We start from the raw sequence: 18,625 nt of genomic DNA, 5'->3' as shown, positions 1-18,625 counted from the left end.
ACTCAAAGCACATCACAGATAGCAAAATTCCTAGGCTAAGGCATCACAAATCAGGCAACTCTAGCCCTAAAATATGAAATACCCAGCCTATCCTCTAGCATGCATCACTAATATCTCAATAATAACTCAATAACACAAATAAGTAAGGGTATTTTGGGAAATCACCGTTTGGGCTCTGGCTGATTGTACACACTACTCCTTCTCGTTTTTCTCTTAGAAACTCTTGCTCATTTTAGAAAAAAATCATTTCTTTTGAAATTTTTTCTCAAATCCTCAGTTTGAGTCCAAATATACCCGAAGGTGCATCCGAATCCCTCAAACCAAGGCTCTGATACCAACTTGTAACACCGTAAATTTTCAAACAAATTTTTCATTTAAAAAAAAACACATTTCACAAAATCTCATTTATTTAATTTACAACGCAACTCCATAATTGTTTGATTAATAATCCAGGATACTCAAAACATAACTTTTTCTCTGGTGTGTACAATCAAGCCGGTGCCTTCCCGCGATCCTAATAAAAACCTGAAACACATATCACATAACACGGTAAACACGAAGCTTAGTGAGTTCCCCAAAGTACCATATACACAGTTAGTAAGCCTCTCATGGCTATAGCTCGGCATGGACCCTCCAGTCTCATGCGTCTCGGTGTGGACCCTCCGATCCTGTGTCTCAATGAAGTCCCTCCGATCTCACAGCTCGGTTTGGACCCTCCGGTCCTATCTCATTAAGCATATATATCACACAGACAAAATCCATAATATAACTCAAGTAAGCACATAAGACCCTCCGGTCACAAATAGATACCACTCATGGTAAGTATAGTGAGAAGACTCACCTCGGATGATGAACAACCCCTATAAACGTTGCTGTTACGCACCGACCTCTAACTCTGAGCCAATCCACAATTAACCCAGTTAGGAACTAAGTCCAAACTCTCACTCATTAGGTCTAAAGCTAGTCCACTAACTAGCCCATCAATAACCTAAAACCCATTGGGCCCACCAAGGCCCAACAATAAATGGGCTCTCCTGAGGCCCAACTCTCAAGTCTAAATGGCAAGCCCAACTCAAGGGCCCAAAGCACCTATACATAATCCTATGGATCCTCTCCACTAGAAACACTTTAAAGGACAAACATTAGGCTCTGGAGTGCAACAAATCATAAAGCTTCAAGCTTTGGGACCAAAACCCTAAAATGGACCATATCATGCACAAATCAAAAGGATGGGAAAGCTTTGAGCTTTATACCTTCAAATGATGCTCCATCCACAGAAAAGCTCAGATCCAAAGCCTAGACTCCAACTCTATTCTCTTCCATGCTCCTTCACTCCAAAAATCTCACAAGAACACTTATAAGCTCACAATGGACACTCAAGCTCAAAGAACGGGAATTAGGGTTTTGAGAGAGTTGAAATCTGGAAATGGTGGCTGGATATGAAGACATAATGTTCCTTAAATAGGGACACTCCAAAATATTAGGGTTTCTTTCTGGACCTAGTACGCCCAGCGTACCCTCTGGTACGCCCAACATACTGGGTGACTCCGCTTCAATTTCACGCACATGAGTACGCTAACCGTACACACATGTACGCCCAACGTACTCAGCTGCCGCCTTTCTGAAATAAGGGACTCATCCTGCCACAACTTTAAACTTCCATCGCTTCCTCGATATAACTCTGATTCCAATGAACCTTATACCCACAGAAAGGTGACGAGATGTCCTATGCTTCTAGCAACTCGTCGCAACCATGAGACTTCCTCATGCCCGGTTTGCAGCCCACGAACCCAAACCACAGATGATCCGAAACAGGATGTTACACAATTACCCATGACAAATCGAAAAAGCATTCACACTCTTCAAGTCGTGAGTAACATAAACCCAACCAAATTAGAAATTATTAGGGATCAATCGTGTTCTTAGGTATGAGGGAAGGACGTCAGCTGCTCGGACCCTGTGAAAGATGTAAGCAGAAGACGTGAAGTAGAAACCACATAGGTGTCGCTTATTGTGAGGAGGAAAACAATCGATTAAAAGAGATAAATATATAGAAGATATATATGTACTAAATTATCAATCTTGTGTCGAGAGCTAATGTCATAGAGGATGACTCAGGCTATAAATAAGAAAGAGTCAGCCACAATAAAGAGGCGTGAAGCAGCATTGGGGGAAAAAAACCAAGAAGCAGCATAAGCTTTAGGGAAAACGCCGACTCTTAATCGAACGCAAGGAAGGGCTGCAATCGGCGGGGGGAAGTCCCTGATTTTCTTCTCTTTAGTGGTGATGTTCCAGGCAGGAAACGAAGGTGAAGGGTAGAAATCAGGAGCGATCCTCAGGGGTGGGTGTCTCTTGGCGGCTTAAGCGAAGGTAACAGCCTCCTCATTTTGATTTCATCCTCTCGGTAGGTGAAAAAGAAGAAGCGTAGGGAATATAAGAGAGGATATAAGATAGATAGATAGATAGATAGATAGATAGATAGATAGATAGATAGAGAGACTAGGTCGAATATATTTACTTTATTTCCTTAATTGCAAGATTTCAATTAAATGATTTCCTTAATTAAAAGTACAAAAGGTCCAAAATACTCTTTAATGATTTATTTAATTATTTATTATTTCTTGAATTCTCATTGGTGCATTTGGACACACAATAGTTGCTAGAAACATTTGAACCTAGCTCTCTCTCTCTCTCTCTCTCTCTCTCTCTCTATATATATATATATATATATATATATATATATATATATATATATATATATAATCAAGATCAAATAAGAAGGAAAAATTTTGGTAGGAATGTAAGAAAATTTTTATATACATATTTTTTTAGCAAACAAACGAAAAGAATCATTAGATGATTCAAAAATAAGATGATTTACAAGAAAAAAATCCCAAAAAACCACATTCATGATTTATTTTTAAGTAAATCAAGAAAAATTTCACTTCTTATGACAATTTTAGTGAATATCAACAAGACATCGTAAAAGTTAATCATCGAAATGTTTTTATGCGATTTTTTTGTGAATCATGTTATTTTTTATTCATCTAGTGATTCATTTTTTTTGTTCGCCAAAAAAATATGCCGAAAAAAAAAACTTCTTACATTCCTACAAAAAAAATACTTACGGGATCCATATCCAATATATATATATATATATATATATATATATATATATATATATATATATAGGGTTAGGTTCAAATGTTTCTAGCAATTATTGTGTGCTCATAAGCACAAATTTGGACCAACGGATGAATAGAATAAATGGTCATGATCTGAGGGTTTATGATATTACAATAGGGTAACATGTACCATATAATCATACAAATTTCAGCATAAGGGTATTTTGGTCAATTAACCTATATTAAAAAAGGAAATTTTCAGATTTTAAGGGATAATAAATTCCCTTATTTTTAAAAATCTGAACTTTTTAAATTAATTCAAATTTAATTATAATATAATTTTTTTAATAATAACCGATTTTATTCTGTCAGAATGACAGAAAGTCAACCATAAACTAGTAAAAATATTTTCGATTTTATTCTTGCAGAATATGGTTTCATTCAAAAAAAATTATAATTAACACGCTTAAAGAAATATAAAATATATTATCAAGAATAATATTTTTTAAAGAATATGAATTTTATTCTTTAAAAATCACTAATTACATTAGTTTTTAAAGAATAAGACTATAAACAAGTATTATATTTATTCTAAAAAAAATATTACTAATAATGGTTTAAGAATTACATTTATTCTTAAAAATTAAAACTAAGATTGGTTAAAAAAGAAAAGAAAAACTTCAAAATCTAACAAAAACAGTAATTCATTCCAAAAGAATTTTATTGCTAAGAAACACTTTATACATTCTAACAGAATATTTTCTACTAGAATACACTCTAATTCTCAATGTTTTTTTTTTGTTTTCCACATCAATGACAGCCTCTTGAAGACCTAAATCCACAAAGAAAAGAATAATTAACTTTTAAATATTAAAAAATCCAGTGCATTCTAAGAGAATAAAAACTATAAATTCTGATAGAATGTAGTAGACATTAAAGAATTGTAATTTATTCTAATAGAATGTAATCCTCAAATCACTTGATCAAAAACCAAAATGTATGAAGAAGTGTATTTACTCTTATCACTGCATGTGGTCTTCAATCAACTATGATAATTCAAAAAGGCCTCAATGTTTCTAAGTCAAAAGCTCCCTTGTTATTACAATCAAATTGAATTATAAATTAATAAAAAAAATACCTAGTAATTTAGAACCATGTGAAATTTTAGTTAAATTAATTCATATCTACAACCATTAAAATGTACCTTTGATAAAAATTATATTCTATGAGAGTGTCATGAAATTAAATTCTAGGCATTTACATTATATGAGAATTCATCCATGAAAATAAGTTATAGGCATTCTTGAATCATTCTTGAATGTTGAACAATCGTATCCTGCATAAGAAAAATAAGAATAAACAGTTTGTGCTGAAAATTTGGCCCGAACAACCCCTGTTCAAGGGACTGTAAATCAGTCAGTATTAGTCGAATCAGAATGATTCCAAAGCCTAAGTTGTACTAACATAGAGGAGAATACGCAAAAAAAAATCATCTAGTTTGGAGCTAGTATGAAAGAGATATGACAGTTCAAAGATAGACAAATTTTTTAACAAAGTGAAAGTGCTGAAAATACAAGTTTCAAAAATAATATATAAGAAAAAAATCACAGTACCATTCTCTGTACCATTGAATAAGTATTTCAAACCAGTTAATTTATGAAATAGACATAAAAAACTCCTAATTTTCAAGGAATTTGAACTTACTTGTAAAAGCCTCCTCAAGTTCGTGTAGCACTAAACAAGTTTTCATAAAAGTATATAAAATCATTCTAGTTAGTTTACATAAATAGACACAAATTAACTTAAAATTTTCAACTAATTTAATTTAAGAGGAGATACGATTCTTGATTAAAAAAAAGAGAAGAGATGTGATTCTTGAAAAAGTAATAGATAATCTAGATGCTTATCATTACATTGACATAATGAGCAGTGGAAGGGTTTCCGTCGATTTCGGAATTTGAGTCTGTCGATCACCGTCCCCGGCCCTTCTTCTCCGGCGGGACCAAACGCCGGCAGGGCTGGGTTGCATCTGATCCGTGCGTGGATTTCTGGTTCGCTGAATTGATTGTATATTTCTTTTTTGCATTGGTTTTCTGGGTTGCTGAACTACATACGAAGAAGAATTCTTAATTAAAACCATGTCTAATTCTAATTCTCGAAGGACTCAAGGGGAAGGATGGAAAAGGGATTTTCCAACTAATGGCATATACAAGAAAACTAGATTGGCTGCTTCTCGTGATTTTCATGATGACAGGTCTAATATTCAATCTTTTTTGTCACAAATTTTCCAGAATCAGTATTACCTACTGATATGTGGCGTATGTGTGCTCGGTTGGGCAAAGTGGTTGATGTTTTTATTTCTAAAAAGAAATCTCGTATGGGGAAATGGTTTGGTTTTGTTAGATTCTCCGGAATACGTGATGTTGATCTTATGATTAAGAAACTATGTGACGTGTGGCCCTGGTTTTTATAAGCTCTTTGCATCAGTCCCGCGTGTAGTGAAAAAGGCGAAGCTCAGTACAATTCCATCTAAGATTGAGAAACAAGAGAATACTTATGCCAGTGTTCTTAGAGGTCAATCTTTGAATAAGAAATCTGTTGAGTCTTCTGAGGTTGCAATTGTTCTTGACTCAGGGGACTTCATCATTGAAAATAAATAACTTGCTTATTTAGCCAAGGCTAGAGACTTTCAAACGTTACCTAATCTTGGGATGTTGTGCCGTGATGAAGGATTTCATGATTTCCAAATTTGTTACGTGGGAGGATTGTGGGTGATGTTTGAATTTCAAACGAAGGATGCTTGTAAAAACTTCATGGCAAGTGACGTGATTAATCACTGGATCACGGAAAAAAAAGTGGGATATGAACTTCATTCCACCGGACCATATAGTATGGATCGATATTGAAGGTCTACCTCTTCGGGCTTGGAGTAAAATGGGTTTTAAGAAGATCATGGCCAAATGGGGTTGTATCGCTCAACTTGATGATACTCTTGGTGAAGATTTATACAAGAATCGTGTTTGTATTTTAACATCATACTTTGGTATTATATCGGAGGTGGTGAAAGTTAGTGTCGATGGTGTCATTTTTTCCATTAGAATCAAAGAAGCTCCGGGGTGGACTCCATCTTTCTCATGTGATTTTACCAAGAATGAAGTTGTGCAAGATGGGAGATATGATAATTAACATGAGAATGAAAGTATTGGTTCTCTAGATGAAAGGGATGAAGCTTCACAAGACCCTTTTGGCATATACGAAACTTTGGAAAATTTAGACAAAGTAGAAAAGCATCCTTCTAAATCCCCAAGACAATCTAATGGACCTTTTCAGGGGTATTTTGGGAATAATGAAGCTGGTAATAATCATCAAAATATGCATGAAGACCCTTCCCCTCCTATCACATCACCTGGGCCTGTAGTAGATTCGCCAAAACAGCTTCAACCGGAGGTGCAGATGGCTACTGTCCCAGTGGTCGGACCTGCTGTCGCCTCGGCAACAACAACAGTTGCACATTCCTTTGTTTTACAGCAGCATTTCAACTCATCTGATGCCATTCCGATAGATGGCTTAGTTGCTAGTTCGTCCTCCAAAACAAATGAGAAAAATCAGAATCCAAACCTTGTTAATAAGTCATGCCCAAGTGTCAATTCTTTGGGTTTTTCGGGAGGATATGGTAGAATTTCGGGTATCAATATTTCAGAGGAGGATCTTTCTCACCCTCCTGGTTTCTCAAATAAATGTAATTCCCTTATGAGTGATAATCAAAGTGTATCGGGTGGAATTTTTACTAAAAATTCATTTTTAAATGAATTAACAAAAACTTTTGAAATAGGTAAAGCTATGGGTTACAATATGGACGGTTGTTTTGATCGATTAAAAGAATTAGTTGAGGGTCACGTTGAAAGAAAAATTCAAAAATGAATTGTCTTTCAATTAATGTTCAAGGGGCGGGTTGTTTGGATAAGAGATCTTGGATTAAAATTTTGTGCAACCTCCATAAAATAAATTTTCTAGCGATTCAAGAAACGAAGATGGAAGCGATGGATTTGGTTACAATTAGCCCGTTTTGGGGTAATGTTTCTTTTATGCATGCTTTTTCCCCGTCTCGGGGATCTTCAGGTAGTATTCTTGCTGTGTGGGATCAAACAATTATCTCGCAGAGAAACGTTTTCACTTTTACTTGGTTTATTGCTATCGAGGCGATTTGGGTTTGGCTGTCATGTTTATAGTTGTTTATGCTCCGCAAGGTGCTAATGACAAAAGAGAACTTTGGGATCAGATTTCACGAATTATTACGTCGTTTTCAGGCGAATGTATAGTTATGGGGGATTTTAATGAGGTTCGGGATGATTCAGAGAGATTGGGGTCGCAATTTAATCCGGGTACAGCTACTGTTTTTAATGATTTTATTAGCCATCTAGATCTTGTTGACATACCTCTAGGTGGTCCTCGCTTTACTTGGAGTGACAAATAGGGTTCAAAATTTAGTAAACTAGATAGATTCTTGGTCACAGAGGGTATTATGGGTTCTTTTCCTCATCTTATGGGTCTTGTGTTAGAAAAAAAATTCCCGATCATCGTCCTATTCTTTTGTTGGAGCATCGTGTGGATTATGGTTCTACCCCGTTTCGGTTATTTCACTCTTGGTTTCTGTTCGATGGATTTGATGAGGTTGTGCGGGAGTCTTGGTTGAACCCTGAGCTGGGGACGTGTTCGGATAACCCTTTATGATTTATTAATGATTTTATTTTTGCTTAATTTTGATTGGTTCTTACATGCATACAATATTTGTTGAAAACATATTAACCTAACTCTCTCTCTCTCTCTCTCTCTCTATATATATATATATATATATATATATATATATATATATATATATATATATATATATATATATATATATAACTTTGGTCGTCATGCCACGATAGGCATGTGGCTGACCGTGATATCTTTCTCTACACATGTCTTGTGTCCCACCACTCACCGTGTGTCACTCTCCAACTGACACATGTCATCATGACTCACTTCATTTCCATGCTACTTAACCAAATCTATGTGCCGCATAGAGCAGAAGTTTGGTTGTTTGATTTTGACTTTCGTTGACTTTTTCAAAATAGCAACGTACTTTTATCTCAGCTTTAAATGGCCATAACTTTCTCATACAGACTCCAATCTTGACGAACTTTATATCCACGGAATCATCTTAGAGTAAATTATCACTTTCTTTCACAAATCCCTAGCTAAACTAATGCAGAAAGTATAAGGATGTATGTATTACATCATCGAAACATCATCATTTCACTAACTGAGTTCATCCTTAATTATATTTATACCAAATACACACTATAACACACAATAAGGTTTTTGGGTCATTACAATTGTTGAATTTGTCGTAGGTTTGGAAAGGAACATGGGTTTGTCTGTTCAATGGATTATTCTCATGACCTGCTTATTTATTGTGAGATTTTTATGTTTCAGCTCATTACACACATGCATACTTAGATAAAACTTTCTCGTTGTATTAGGGTTTCAAGGGTTAGTTTACCTTCTGTAATCTGAGAAAATAGTGTTTTTTGTAGTGAGGGTTTTAAGTGTAATCGTAGTTCCTAGTGAATGAATTGATCAAGTTGGGAAATTGTGTGTTTGTTATCCTTTTTACAAGATCGATTGAAGTAAAAACCCTTATTTTTCTATTGAATTTGTTCTTTCTCTTTTCTTGATGTATCAACCCCCCCCCCCCTCCCTAAAAATAAAACACTTTTATCACTAAATCTTATGTCGAGCTCAATAATCAAGGTTAATAATGGTAGCCTATGTATCACATCCTATAAATGCTTTGTCTCTGTCTCGTCTCTTTAAACTTGCTTGTACTTGTTTGCGATTGTATTAACTATAAATGAATTTCTTCATAGACATCTTAGAATGCATGAAAATTCAAGAAAACGAAGATTTTAGAAGCATTTAAGAAAATGAAAATACCTAAAGTCATAGTTTTCTACAAATAAAGAGGAAAAGAAGAAGAGATGAGAAGAAGAGGGTTGGTAGTTTCATTTTAGGGTTTAATCGATTTTAACAGGAGGAATGAAGCTAAGAATTTGGGTATTTTAAAATTTGAATATGTAATTTTGTTTCCAAAAGCAAGAAAACAAAATCGGAGGAGGTGGGCCGTAATTGGGATAAACCGAAAAGGGTATAATTATAAATTTTGATGTAAATGGAATTGGTGAATAATAACATATGTCCATAGTAACTACTTTTTTATTATAATAGATAGATATAAGAAAGAGGAATTAAATTAATTAGAGTTAACCAAAGGGCTTGTAGCCCAGCGGTATCAGGTGGTGCCCTCTCTCTTTGAGGTCGAGGGTTCAAGTCCCGTCGTGGACTTAGGTGGAATAGGTGTTAGCTTAGGAATAGATTAGATTTGTCGGTTAAAAAAAAATTAATTAGAGTTAAATTTATTGAATTTACGGTATTAAATTGGCTTAATTGTAGGACATGTTTTACAAAGTAATCTCAAACTCCACTACAAACCCTATAAGGGACTAGGAATCCATGTTAAAAGGAGATGCATCGCATAATCACTTGTAGTATATAAACATATCCAGACATCTTTTTAAGAATAGATAAATAAATAATTTGTCATGTAGGTAAAATAGGCTTATGTTGTATTACGGAAGCTCTTAAGTACAAACTTTATAGGATTGGAGTTTTGAATTGTCACATCTGAGGTATATTCGTATAGGAGGATAAAGGATTCACACACCTAGAAAATAAATCAAGACTACTGAAGGTACCTAAACACTAATTATATAAAACGGAGAACATAGTGTTTGCATGACTCAGTTCGGTCTCTTACATCTCAACAGAGACGCAAACCATCTGGGAAAGCGTTCTTAAAACTACCATACAACTTATATGTATTTATTTAATAATTAGTACTTGAACAAAGAAACAAGAAACAATTTGAACAAGACGTACATATGATCAAAGATACATGTGGTGCCATATATGTTGGCACCTTAATTTATTTTGAACAATATATATACAGCTGATCAAATTCCGCAGTAGGATTTGATGGGGCACGTGGACCTCTTCCCTTCATCGGTGTAGTGATAGTAATGAAGGTAGTTGTAGTGATCAAAGTCCTTAAACCGTTGAGGGTGGTCTTCATCAATGAGTTTCTGAGGTATCTCTATCTTCATATCCCAAATAAACGAAAATAGCCCCAATGAAAATCGCTCTTGGTTTCCCTGCAAAATCACCCTGTGACATGGTGCTTCGATTCTTCCATTTGTCCATGCCTAAGAGAATGAAAACACCTTAAATTTCATACATATGCATAATAACAGTGAGACTGGTTAGTATATCGCTACCTACCATGCAAGCATCACCTGCCATGACTATGAACGATGAGGGCGCAGGATCAACGTCGATCCACTGTCCGTCCTTAGTCTGTATCTGTAGACCCTTTACTTGTTCTTGATGAAGAATTGTCATGAGACTCTTATCAGTGTGAGGACGAAGGACTAGAGGATTTTCCTCGTTCCCTTTAGGGCATTTGTAATTCATAAATCGCAGAACATGATTTGTTGACCCAAGGAGCGACTCGTAGTGTTCTTCTATTCCATAGCTTTTTGCTACCATCCGCAAAACTATCTGATCCAGTTCAGCTACAGCCTTGGAGAACATCAATGCACTTGTACTGAAAAAATCGTGAATCAAAGTATCAAACAATTATATAGAGACCCGTATAGTGCTCTTCTATTCATTAGCTTTAAGACGTAAGATAAGAAACCTTACCAGAAACTTTTATTTCCAGAAGGCCACATGAGTTTTGTGAATATCTCAACTGCTTCTTTAGTTGTTGCGTTCTCAATACCTAAGCTTTCGTACATAGGCATAACCGGAATTTGCCCAATGTAAGCATGATATGGTGCATCTGAAGTGTTTAGGACTTTGACTTCGGTAGGAAGATCAAATAGATCTCGTGATGCATGGAAAATCATGTCGTCAAGCTCCTGCCGTACACCGTCGTACATGGCAATGAAAACACCGTGCTCTTCAAGAGCACGCATAACTTGACTGCATGTTGTGATCCAAGAACTTGGTGTAGAGTTTAAGCTTTTCACAGAGAAGTCGATAACGGAAAGCTTGGGCGCTGCCATTATTTCATCGACGTTGGATTGTGTCTATAATAGGATGTATTTTCCGTCTCCAAACCTTATTACTTTATATTGTTGGAAAACAGATTTTTTGTATATGTCATATTCCTCGTATTAAGGTATTATTAGACTTTTTAATATGCACGTAATGTCGCAATCATACCTATTTTTCATTTCAAATGAATGCACATTTTTTTGTGGATGCTATTAATGCTTGGGTTTCGTGGAGTTATTTTCAAATGTGGGGCGGTTCCAATCGGACGAAAGTTTTGAATGTTAATGCGAGTTATCATGCATATAGTCAAATAATTATCCCAACGAAACTTGAGATGGCAAAACTTGACCTTAGTTGTAACTAGGGGTAAGCATAGGTAGGTATCCAATTAATTTGTTAGAAATCAGAACCGGCAGTTCTTAACCTGACGGGAACTGGAACCGCCCACACCGGTTATTTGGACTTTGTAACCGGTCCCGGAACAGCTTGGAATTGGTTTCGGACTTCCGGTTCTGGATACCTGGTTTTTTTTATATTTTACTATTGGTTATTTATAAATTTAGTAAGAAAAGCAATGACGTGAATTATTGGTTAGACGGAGATATATGGAGAAACGATGAAGTGGAAGTGGATGGTAGTAGATATGTGAAATTGTTATTAACTATGTGTTTGGGGTTTGTATATCTTTTGATTTTGATTTTTGAGTATGGTTGTTTATTATTTAGATAAAATCAAATTGTTTAATTGGATAGTTTGGATCAAATTGTTTGGTTCAGATATTCAGATTTTTAGATTGGTGTTCAGCAAAACCGAATTATTATTTTGGATTTCGGATAGATTTTGATATGTAAAACAATAACAGAATAATAATTTGTTCTTTATTTATTTATATAACTTATTTTTAATATATATCTTTAATATTTCTAAATTTACTAAACAACTTTTTAAAAAAATTATAACGCTTCATCCAATATAATACTTTATTATGTACTTCTACTCAAAAGGTTTTTTGTCTATGGAATATTAAGTTATAATATATTTTTCTTAGTCGTAGTTTATGAATTTTAATTTACAAATAAATAATTTGTGTTAGTTTCTTTTATAGAGTTTATTAATATTCAAGTTATATTATTTTTTCAATGTCTTGACTCTTGAAACCCGAATTGCAAACCAATCCAACCGAATAGTAATTTTGTTAGACCATATCGGATTTGAATTTAGTCTAAGACTATTCGAATCTATGTTTGAAAAACGAAATAAATTTGGATTCACTTGATCGGGTCGAATCTAACCTTTCAATCCAAATCCAAACTAACACCATCCAAATGAACACCTTTACCTTTGAGGCTTTAACCACTAATTTTCTCTGCTTCATTTTCCATTCAAACATTTGTTTATATGTTTCGTTTCCCTTGTTTCTTTTTTTTTAAATCTAAGTTATGAATAGACTCTAAAACAAAACTTAACAACTCAACATATACATTATAACCAAATCCGTTTCTTTGTAATATAATTCCAATTTCTAGTTAATTTCTTTTAGAGCACATCAAAGTTATTTAGAAAAAAAATATAGCTAATTTTTTAATTACTTAAAAATCATAATATTTTTAATTACTATCAATATGTATAATTAAAACATATTTTACTAAAAAAACAGTGGGTACCCACTGGTTCCAAGTATCCTATACAGGAATCGAAACCGACTACCCATCGGGTAGCAGTGCAAAAATATAATAATCGGAACCGGAAAATCGATACCAAACTTTGAGAACCGAAATGAAAGTGGTTATGTGGGTTCAGTTTTGGAACCGGCGGTTCCGAAACTGGGTACCTGGTTCCGTTGCTCACTTCTAGTTTTATTTGTGTATTATAGCATCCTATTTTTATCTCTTTTTAGAGTAAATTACACGAATGATATGTGTGGTTTCAGGTAATTTACGTGTTTGGTCCCTAACTTATATTTTTAATTTGGAAAGTCCCTACTGTTTGTTTTTTTACGCGCTTAGTCTCTACTGTTTGTTTTTGTTACGCGTTTGGTCTCTGTCTTACCTAAAAATACTATTATTTAAATAAGGAAAAATGATAGGGTATGTAAGGTTGTCTTACCTAAAAATACTATTATTTAAATAAGGAAAAATGATAGGGTATGTAAGGTAAGATGAGATGGGTGGGGATGTGTTTGATACATCCCTCACATGTAAAAACAAAGAAAAAAACCAACAAAAAAAATATTTGAACTAAATGAACTGATTCTATATATATTTTTCAAGAATGTGTCAACATTATAACACTATTACCATCATCGTGCTCATCATTTACAACATCGTAAAGAAAATTAGGAACAAAATTTAAGATTCTGGAGGAGGCTCCTTTCCGAGTGTCCATTCATGCCCTTTCCATTCTGGTAATTGCTGTATCACAACCTGCATTTGCATCAACCAAGTTTCCCTCAGCCATTAAGATCATAAATTTCCAAATACATCAACAATTACTAACCAGGCCTGTTGAATCCGGTTTCCCCACAGTTGTTTGACAAGCGAGCCTCCAGTTCTTCGGATTCTACAATTCATCATTTCATCATTAAGATTATGAAATCCATCATGAACTAATCTTGATCAATAATGGGGTTAATTTGTCATACCCGATTAAGCTTCTCCTTCTCTTTGTCTGTTCGTGGTGTAAGCAACTCCTTCCCTTCAATAACCTGAGAATCCACCCACAACTCGACACATTAAACACTTTAAAACTCATTTCATGCAGATGGTGATCAACTTACCTCCACCATGCAAGTACCACAGGTTCCTCCTCCAGCACAGTTTAGCAAAGGTCTAGACTGAATCACCAAAAACAGAAAGCAGCTTATATGTTCGAATACAGTTAAATATTCAAAAAAAGGATAATGGATTGAAGAGTAGAGAGTTACATATGGTCCATACAACTCGATATGAGAATCTAGCATTATGTCCCTAAGTTTCTGTCCACCAGTCGCGCTTCTAAAATGTACGTCGGGAGTTCCATCTGGTAGCAACACCGACTGCCATTTTTGAAGTAAACACAAAGATATTCATTCGATGATGAACTAGTAATCTGCAATGTGGTTAATGTTGATGACTTACACTAACGAAAGCGAAATTGACACAAGGGGGTTCTTGTGATGATGCATCTTCAAAGGTTGCCATGGCTCGGATTTTTGACCTTGAGTGACTTTGGCACTTGATGGAGGGTCTTTGAATGGCGAAACTGGTGTTAATGGTGTTCTTGAAATTGGAGCAGAGAGAGTGTGAGAATGAAGAGATGCCATAAGCGTTCATGGGCTGAATTGTGCCCATTTTGAAGCTAATTTCAGATGATTGATTGATATAGTTTCTAGCTAATTAAGCACTTATGATTGGTGTTACACCCACCATTCTAGGTTCATGTGTGTGTGTGGATATGGTCGATCTTATCTGCGGTTGCTGATATGGGGGTTGCAACCAGTGGTGTTTCACTATTTTGTTCCTTTATAAGCCCCAAATGAAATCTTTTTGTTTACCATTTTTACCCCTTCCTTTTCTTCAAATGCACGCACAAAGGGGCCAAGGGGGGAACCGGGAAGAACTAACTGATTGACAAGAAGTTATCGGGAACTTATAAGACGATTAAAATGACTAATGAGTATAACAATCTTTTTGTTTTATTCAAAAAATATCATTTTTTAATTAATTGTATCATTTGGTATTTTGTAAAGTAGACTATTCGGTAATGGTTAACCGCGTTATATCATCTACTCTAATAAATAAGGTCTATTTTGCCACATGTCAATCTCTCATAAGTTTTGACACTTGTCATTTTGTGGTATTTTTGAAATAAATAATATCCACATGTCAAATTCTAGGTTTTTTTAATTTTTAAAATTAAAAATCCACATAATACATATAGTTATATAAGGGGAATATGACTTATTAAGGTAATTAATTTTTCGGTATGTTCAGATCTGGGTAACTATCTTTTATTTTTGTACACATCTAGGTAACAAACTTGTTGGAAGTGTTCACATATGACCATTATGACCTGCTATAGCAGGTTAAATCCTAGATGTGAACGCTTTCAACAAGTTCGTTACCTAGATGCGTACAAAAAAAATAGTTACCCAAATATGAACAAAACGAAAAGTAAAAATTAAGTTACACGAATGGTCCCTGTGGTTTGGGAGAATTTGTGTTTTTGGTCCCTAACTTATTTTTTTAACTTGGATGGTCCATATTATTTATTTTTGTTGCGCGTTTGGTCCATGTTTTTCCTAAAAAGACTATTGTGCCCTTATTAATTTATTTTTTAATTAATTTTCTTATTTACGTATTTATTTTTTACATATTTAAAAAAATTAATAGACCCCACATATTTGTATCTCTCCTCGGATGATGAAGACCTACTAATTTTTTTAAATATGTAGTTTTTTTAAATATGTAATTTTTTTTAAATATGTAAAAAATATGTAATTTTTTTAAATATGTGGGGTCTATTAATTTTTTTAAATATGTAAAAAAATAAATACATAAATAAGAAAATTAATTAAAAATAAATTAATAAGGACACAATAGTCTTTTTAGGTAAGACAGGGACCAAACGCGCAACAAAAATAAACGGTAGGGACCGTCCAAGTTAAAAAAATAAGTTAGGGACAAAAAACACAAATTTCCCCAAACCACAGGGACCATTCGTGTAATTTACTTTTACTTTTCGTTTTGTTCATATTTGGTTGGCTAACTATTTTTTTGTATACATCTAGGTAACGAATTTGTTAAAAGCGTTCACATCTAGGATTTAACCTGCTATAGCAGGTCATAATGGTCATATGTGAACACTTCCAACAAGTTTGTTACCTAGATGTGTACAAAAAAAAGATAGTTACCCAGATGTGAACATACCGAAAAGTTAATTATCTTAATAAGTCATATTCCCGTTATATAAGTAAGCATTAAATGTAATAAATATAATCATAAATTGCAATAAATATGTTTTCCTTTCTTATTTTAAAATTTAATTTTAAAAAATACTTAATGTTTACATTTTGATATTTAATTTTTTTATTTAACTCATGTAATAAATGGGTCTCACACCTAGTAATTTTTTAAATTTAAGTATGATTAGACTCAAAACACCATGAAAAATATGTTTCATACAAGTTCTTGTATTTATTCTTTTTCTTTGAATCATTCAATTACCTTGATACACATAAATATAAAACTACAAATTATTGGTACATTGTTAGTAATCTTAAAAAATATATATTTGTAAAAAAAAACGTTTTTAAGTGGTTATACCGTCCCGGTTGAACCGGTTTTTTTCGAACCGGCCTTACTAGGTTACTTAAACAATTTTTGGTCGTCAAAAAACCGGTAACCAGAAAGGTTGGTTCGATCTATTTTCAAAACCATGATATCATCAAACTTGCTGAAATGTTCAAAAAATCACCATTGACATTGGGATTAAAAGGTTGTTGATTTGACATCTTTTTACTAGGTTTTCGATTAAAAAAATATTAACATGGTAATTACGTGGCATGAAAATGTGTTAAAATGGGTTTCTTTTTGTATAAAAAACACCATTAAACTTTATAATATATTTTTCAAAAAAAAACTACCACCATTGTTAACTTCTCTCTCTCTCTCTCTCTCTCTCTCAAATTCATTGTTATTTCTATTATATTTCTTTTTTCAATGCATTTTATGATTTTTATGATGGTTAATTACTACTACAAAAACAATCACATCGGTTTAAAAAACACTCATTTGGTTCCATCCATACGAAAAAAGCATGACAATCACAACCAACTATTCTTGTTGTTAAACTCGCCATTCTTACTCTACAGTCGTTCTAGAAATTTTCACTGAAAACTTAAATGGAACAAAAAAAAGGTTTACGCTATCATTTTATTTAGTCAAAGAACAACCTAAACAACAGTCAAACCCTATCGTTTTCAATCACTTTGTATTTTCTTGTAAGTATTGCCTCTCTTTCCTTTCCATTATTTATCGAAGCTCGAAGGTGTAAAAGAACAGGGGAGTTTATGGAGTCCATAACCACCATCAATCATGTCATTTTTTGGGTTGGGTCTTCGAAGCTGAAACCTTACCTATCTGTTATTCTCTTTTGTTTATACTTTGCTAGAGAAGGCTTCTTATATGTCGATGACTCTTTCTATCTCTACCTAATATTGTTTCTCTTTCATATCTAGCCACCAGAAATACGCTCAATCCTAGGGAATTGTAGCTTTCATTCTCTCGTGATCTCACCCCATTTAGGCATTTACTATTAGAACGACATTCGGAGCTTACTTATCAGTATTGCATTAAGATTTTTTGATAAGGGGGGAGCTTACTTCTTAGTATTCGTATCATCCCAAAATCCAACTATAAACCTTTTGAAATCATAGTATAAACTTTTCCAAAAGGTTTTACTCATAATCATTAGCAAATCATATAGTTATCTTCTTGCATCATATCAACATAAACATAATGAAATTGCGGAGGGTAAATCATTTTTTGAAAATCATAACGTAATAAAGAACAGTTAACAAGATGTCATGTCCCTTTGAGAAAAGTCTAGATATCCCAATTATACCAGCTCCTTATCCTTTGAACCTGAAGGACCTGCAACTAAAAACATAAAGTAGCAACCGTAAGCCTAGGGCTTAATGAGTAATCACGACACTCACCCATTATACAAATCATATGCAATACATGTAATAGCACATAATAACACATACTTCAAGTAATATGTCACATATTACTTATACTCTATCACATAAAACTAAACGCATATGAATGCTAGCATTCTATTCACTGGTCACAACTAGAACTTCCCTTCGAGAGGCTTGTAACACCCCATTTTCACATTCCAATAGAATACAATATAAACCGTTGTTTATAAAATTTAACGTAGAAATATATTACATTTAGCAAAAGTAATCATCATAAACACGTAGGAAACATGAAAATACGATTTCTGTAAATATATCGAATGCACGTATCCGACTTCGTATGAAGAAGTTATGCTTCTTCGAAGTTTCGCGATTAAACCGATACGATTATGCGTTTCGTAAAATAATAATCATAGATAGATTACTTATTAGACTAAGTAATCTAAATGAAAGTCGTACTAATCATAAAACCGAGGACGTGCATGTAGGACGTGCACGTATCTGACTTCGTATGAGGAAGTTATGGTTTTTAGAAGTATAACACAACAGTGTGCGACACGGAAATCGAAATAGAAATCGGTTGATTGTTAGCCAAAACAATCTAAACGGGAGTTGAAGATCTCGTAGATACAATTTTTTCGATATAAAGACAGTCGAG

The 18,625-nt window shown here is 33.9% G+C and overlaps 2 protein-coding genes across 2 annotated transcripts; both read right to left on the bottom strand.

Moving 5' to 3' along the window:
* Positions 1-10,028: 10,028 nt before the first annotated feature.
* LOC145168758 (putative 2-oxoglutarate-dependent dioxygenase AOP1) lies at positions 10,029-11,361 on the bottom strand. Its single transcript, XM_079087470.1, has 3 exons — positions 10,929-11,361; positions 10,506-10,830; positions 10,029-10,429 (listed from the first exon to the last, which is right to left on the bottom strand). Exons 1-3 carry the CDS (start codon positions 11,291-11,293, stop codon positions 10,181-10,183), a joined length of 939 nt encoding a protein of 312 aa, XP_078943596.1. The 5' UTR covers positions 11,294-11,361; the 3' UTR covers positions 10,029-10,180.
* Positions 11,362-13,516: 2,155 nt separating this feature from the next.
* Positions 13,517-14,764, bottom strand: PNSB3 (NDH-dependent cyclic electron flow 1). Its single transcript, XM_079045060.1, has 6 exons — positions 14,402-14,764; positions 14,209-14,319; positions 14,062-14,118; positions 13,927-13,989; positions 13,782-13,844; positions 13,517-13,708 (listed from the first exon to the last, which is right to left on the bottom strand). The coding sequence occupies exons 1-6, from the start codon at positions 14,612-14,614 to the stop codon at positions 13,634-13,636; spliced, it is 582 nt and encodes a 193-aa protein (XP_078901186.1). The 5' UTR covers positions 14,615-14,764; the 3' UTR covers positions 13,517-13,633.
* Between the last annotated feature and the right edge of the window lie 3,861 nt (positions 14,765-18,625).

Source organism: Lactuca virosa, chromosome 4 (genome assembly GCF_052849685.1).
Source record: "Lactuca virosa cultivar CGN04683 chromosome 4, Lactuca_virosa_CGN04683_v6, whole genome shotgun sequence".
NCBI lineage: Eukaryota > Viridiplantae > Streptophyta > Magnoliopsida > Asterales > Asteraceae > Lactuca > Lactuca virosa.
Note: the sequence above shows the minus strand (reverse complement) of the source record. Positions and strands in the feature narration are given on the sequence as shown.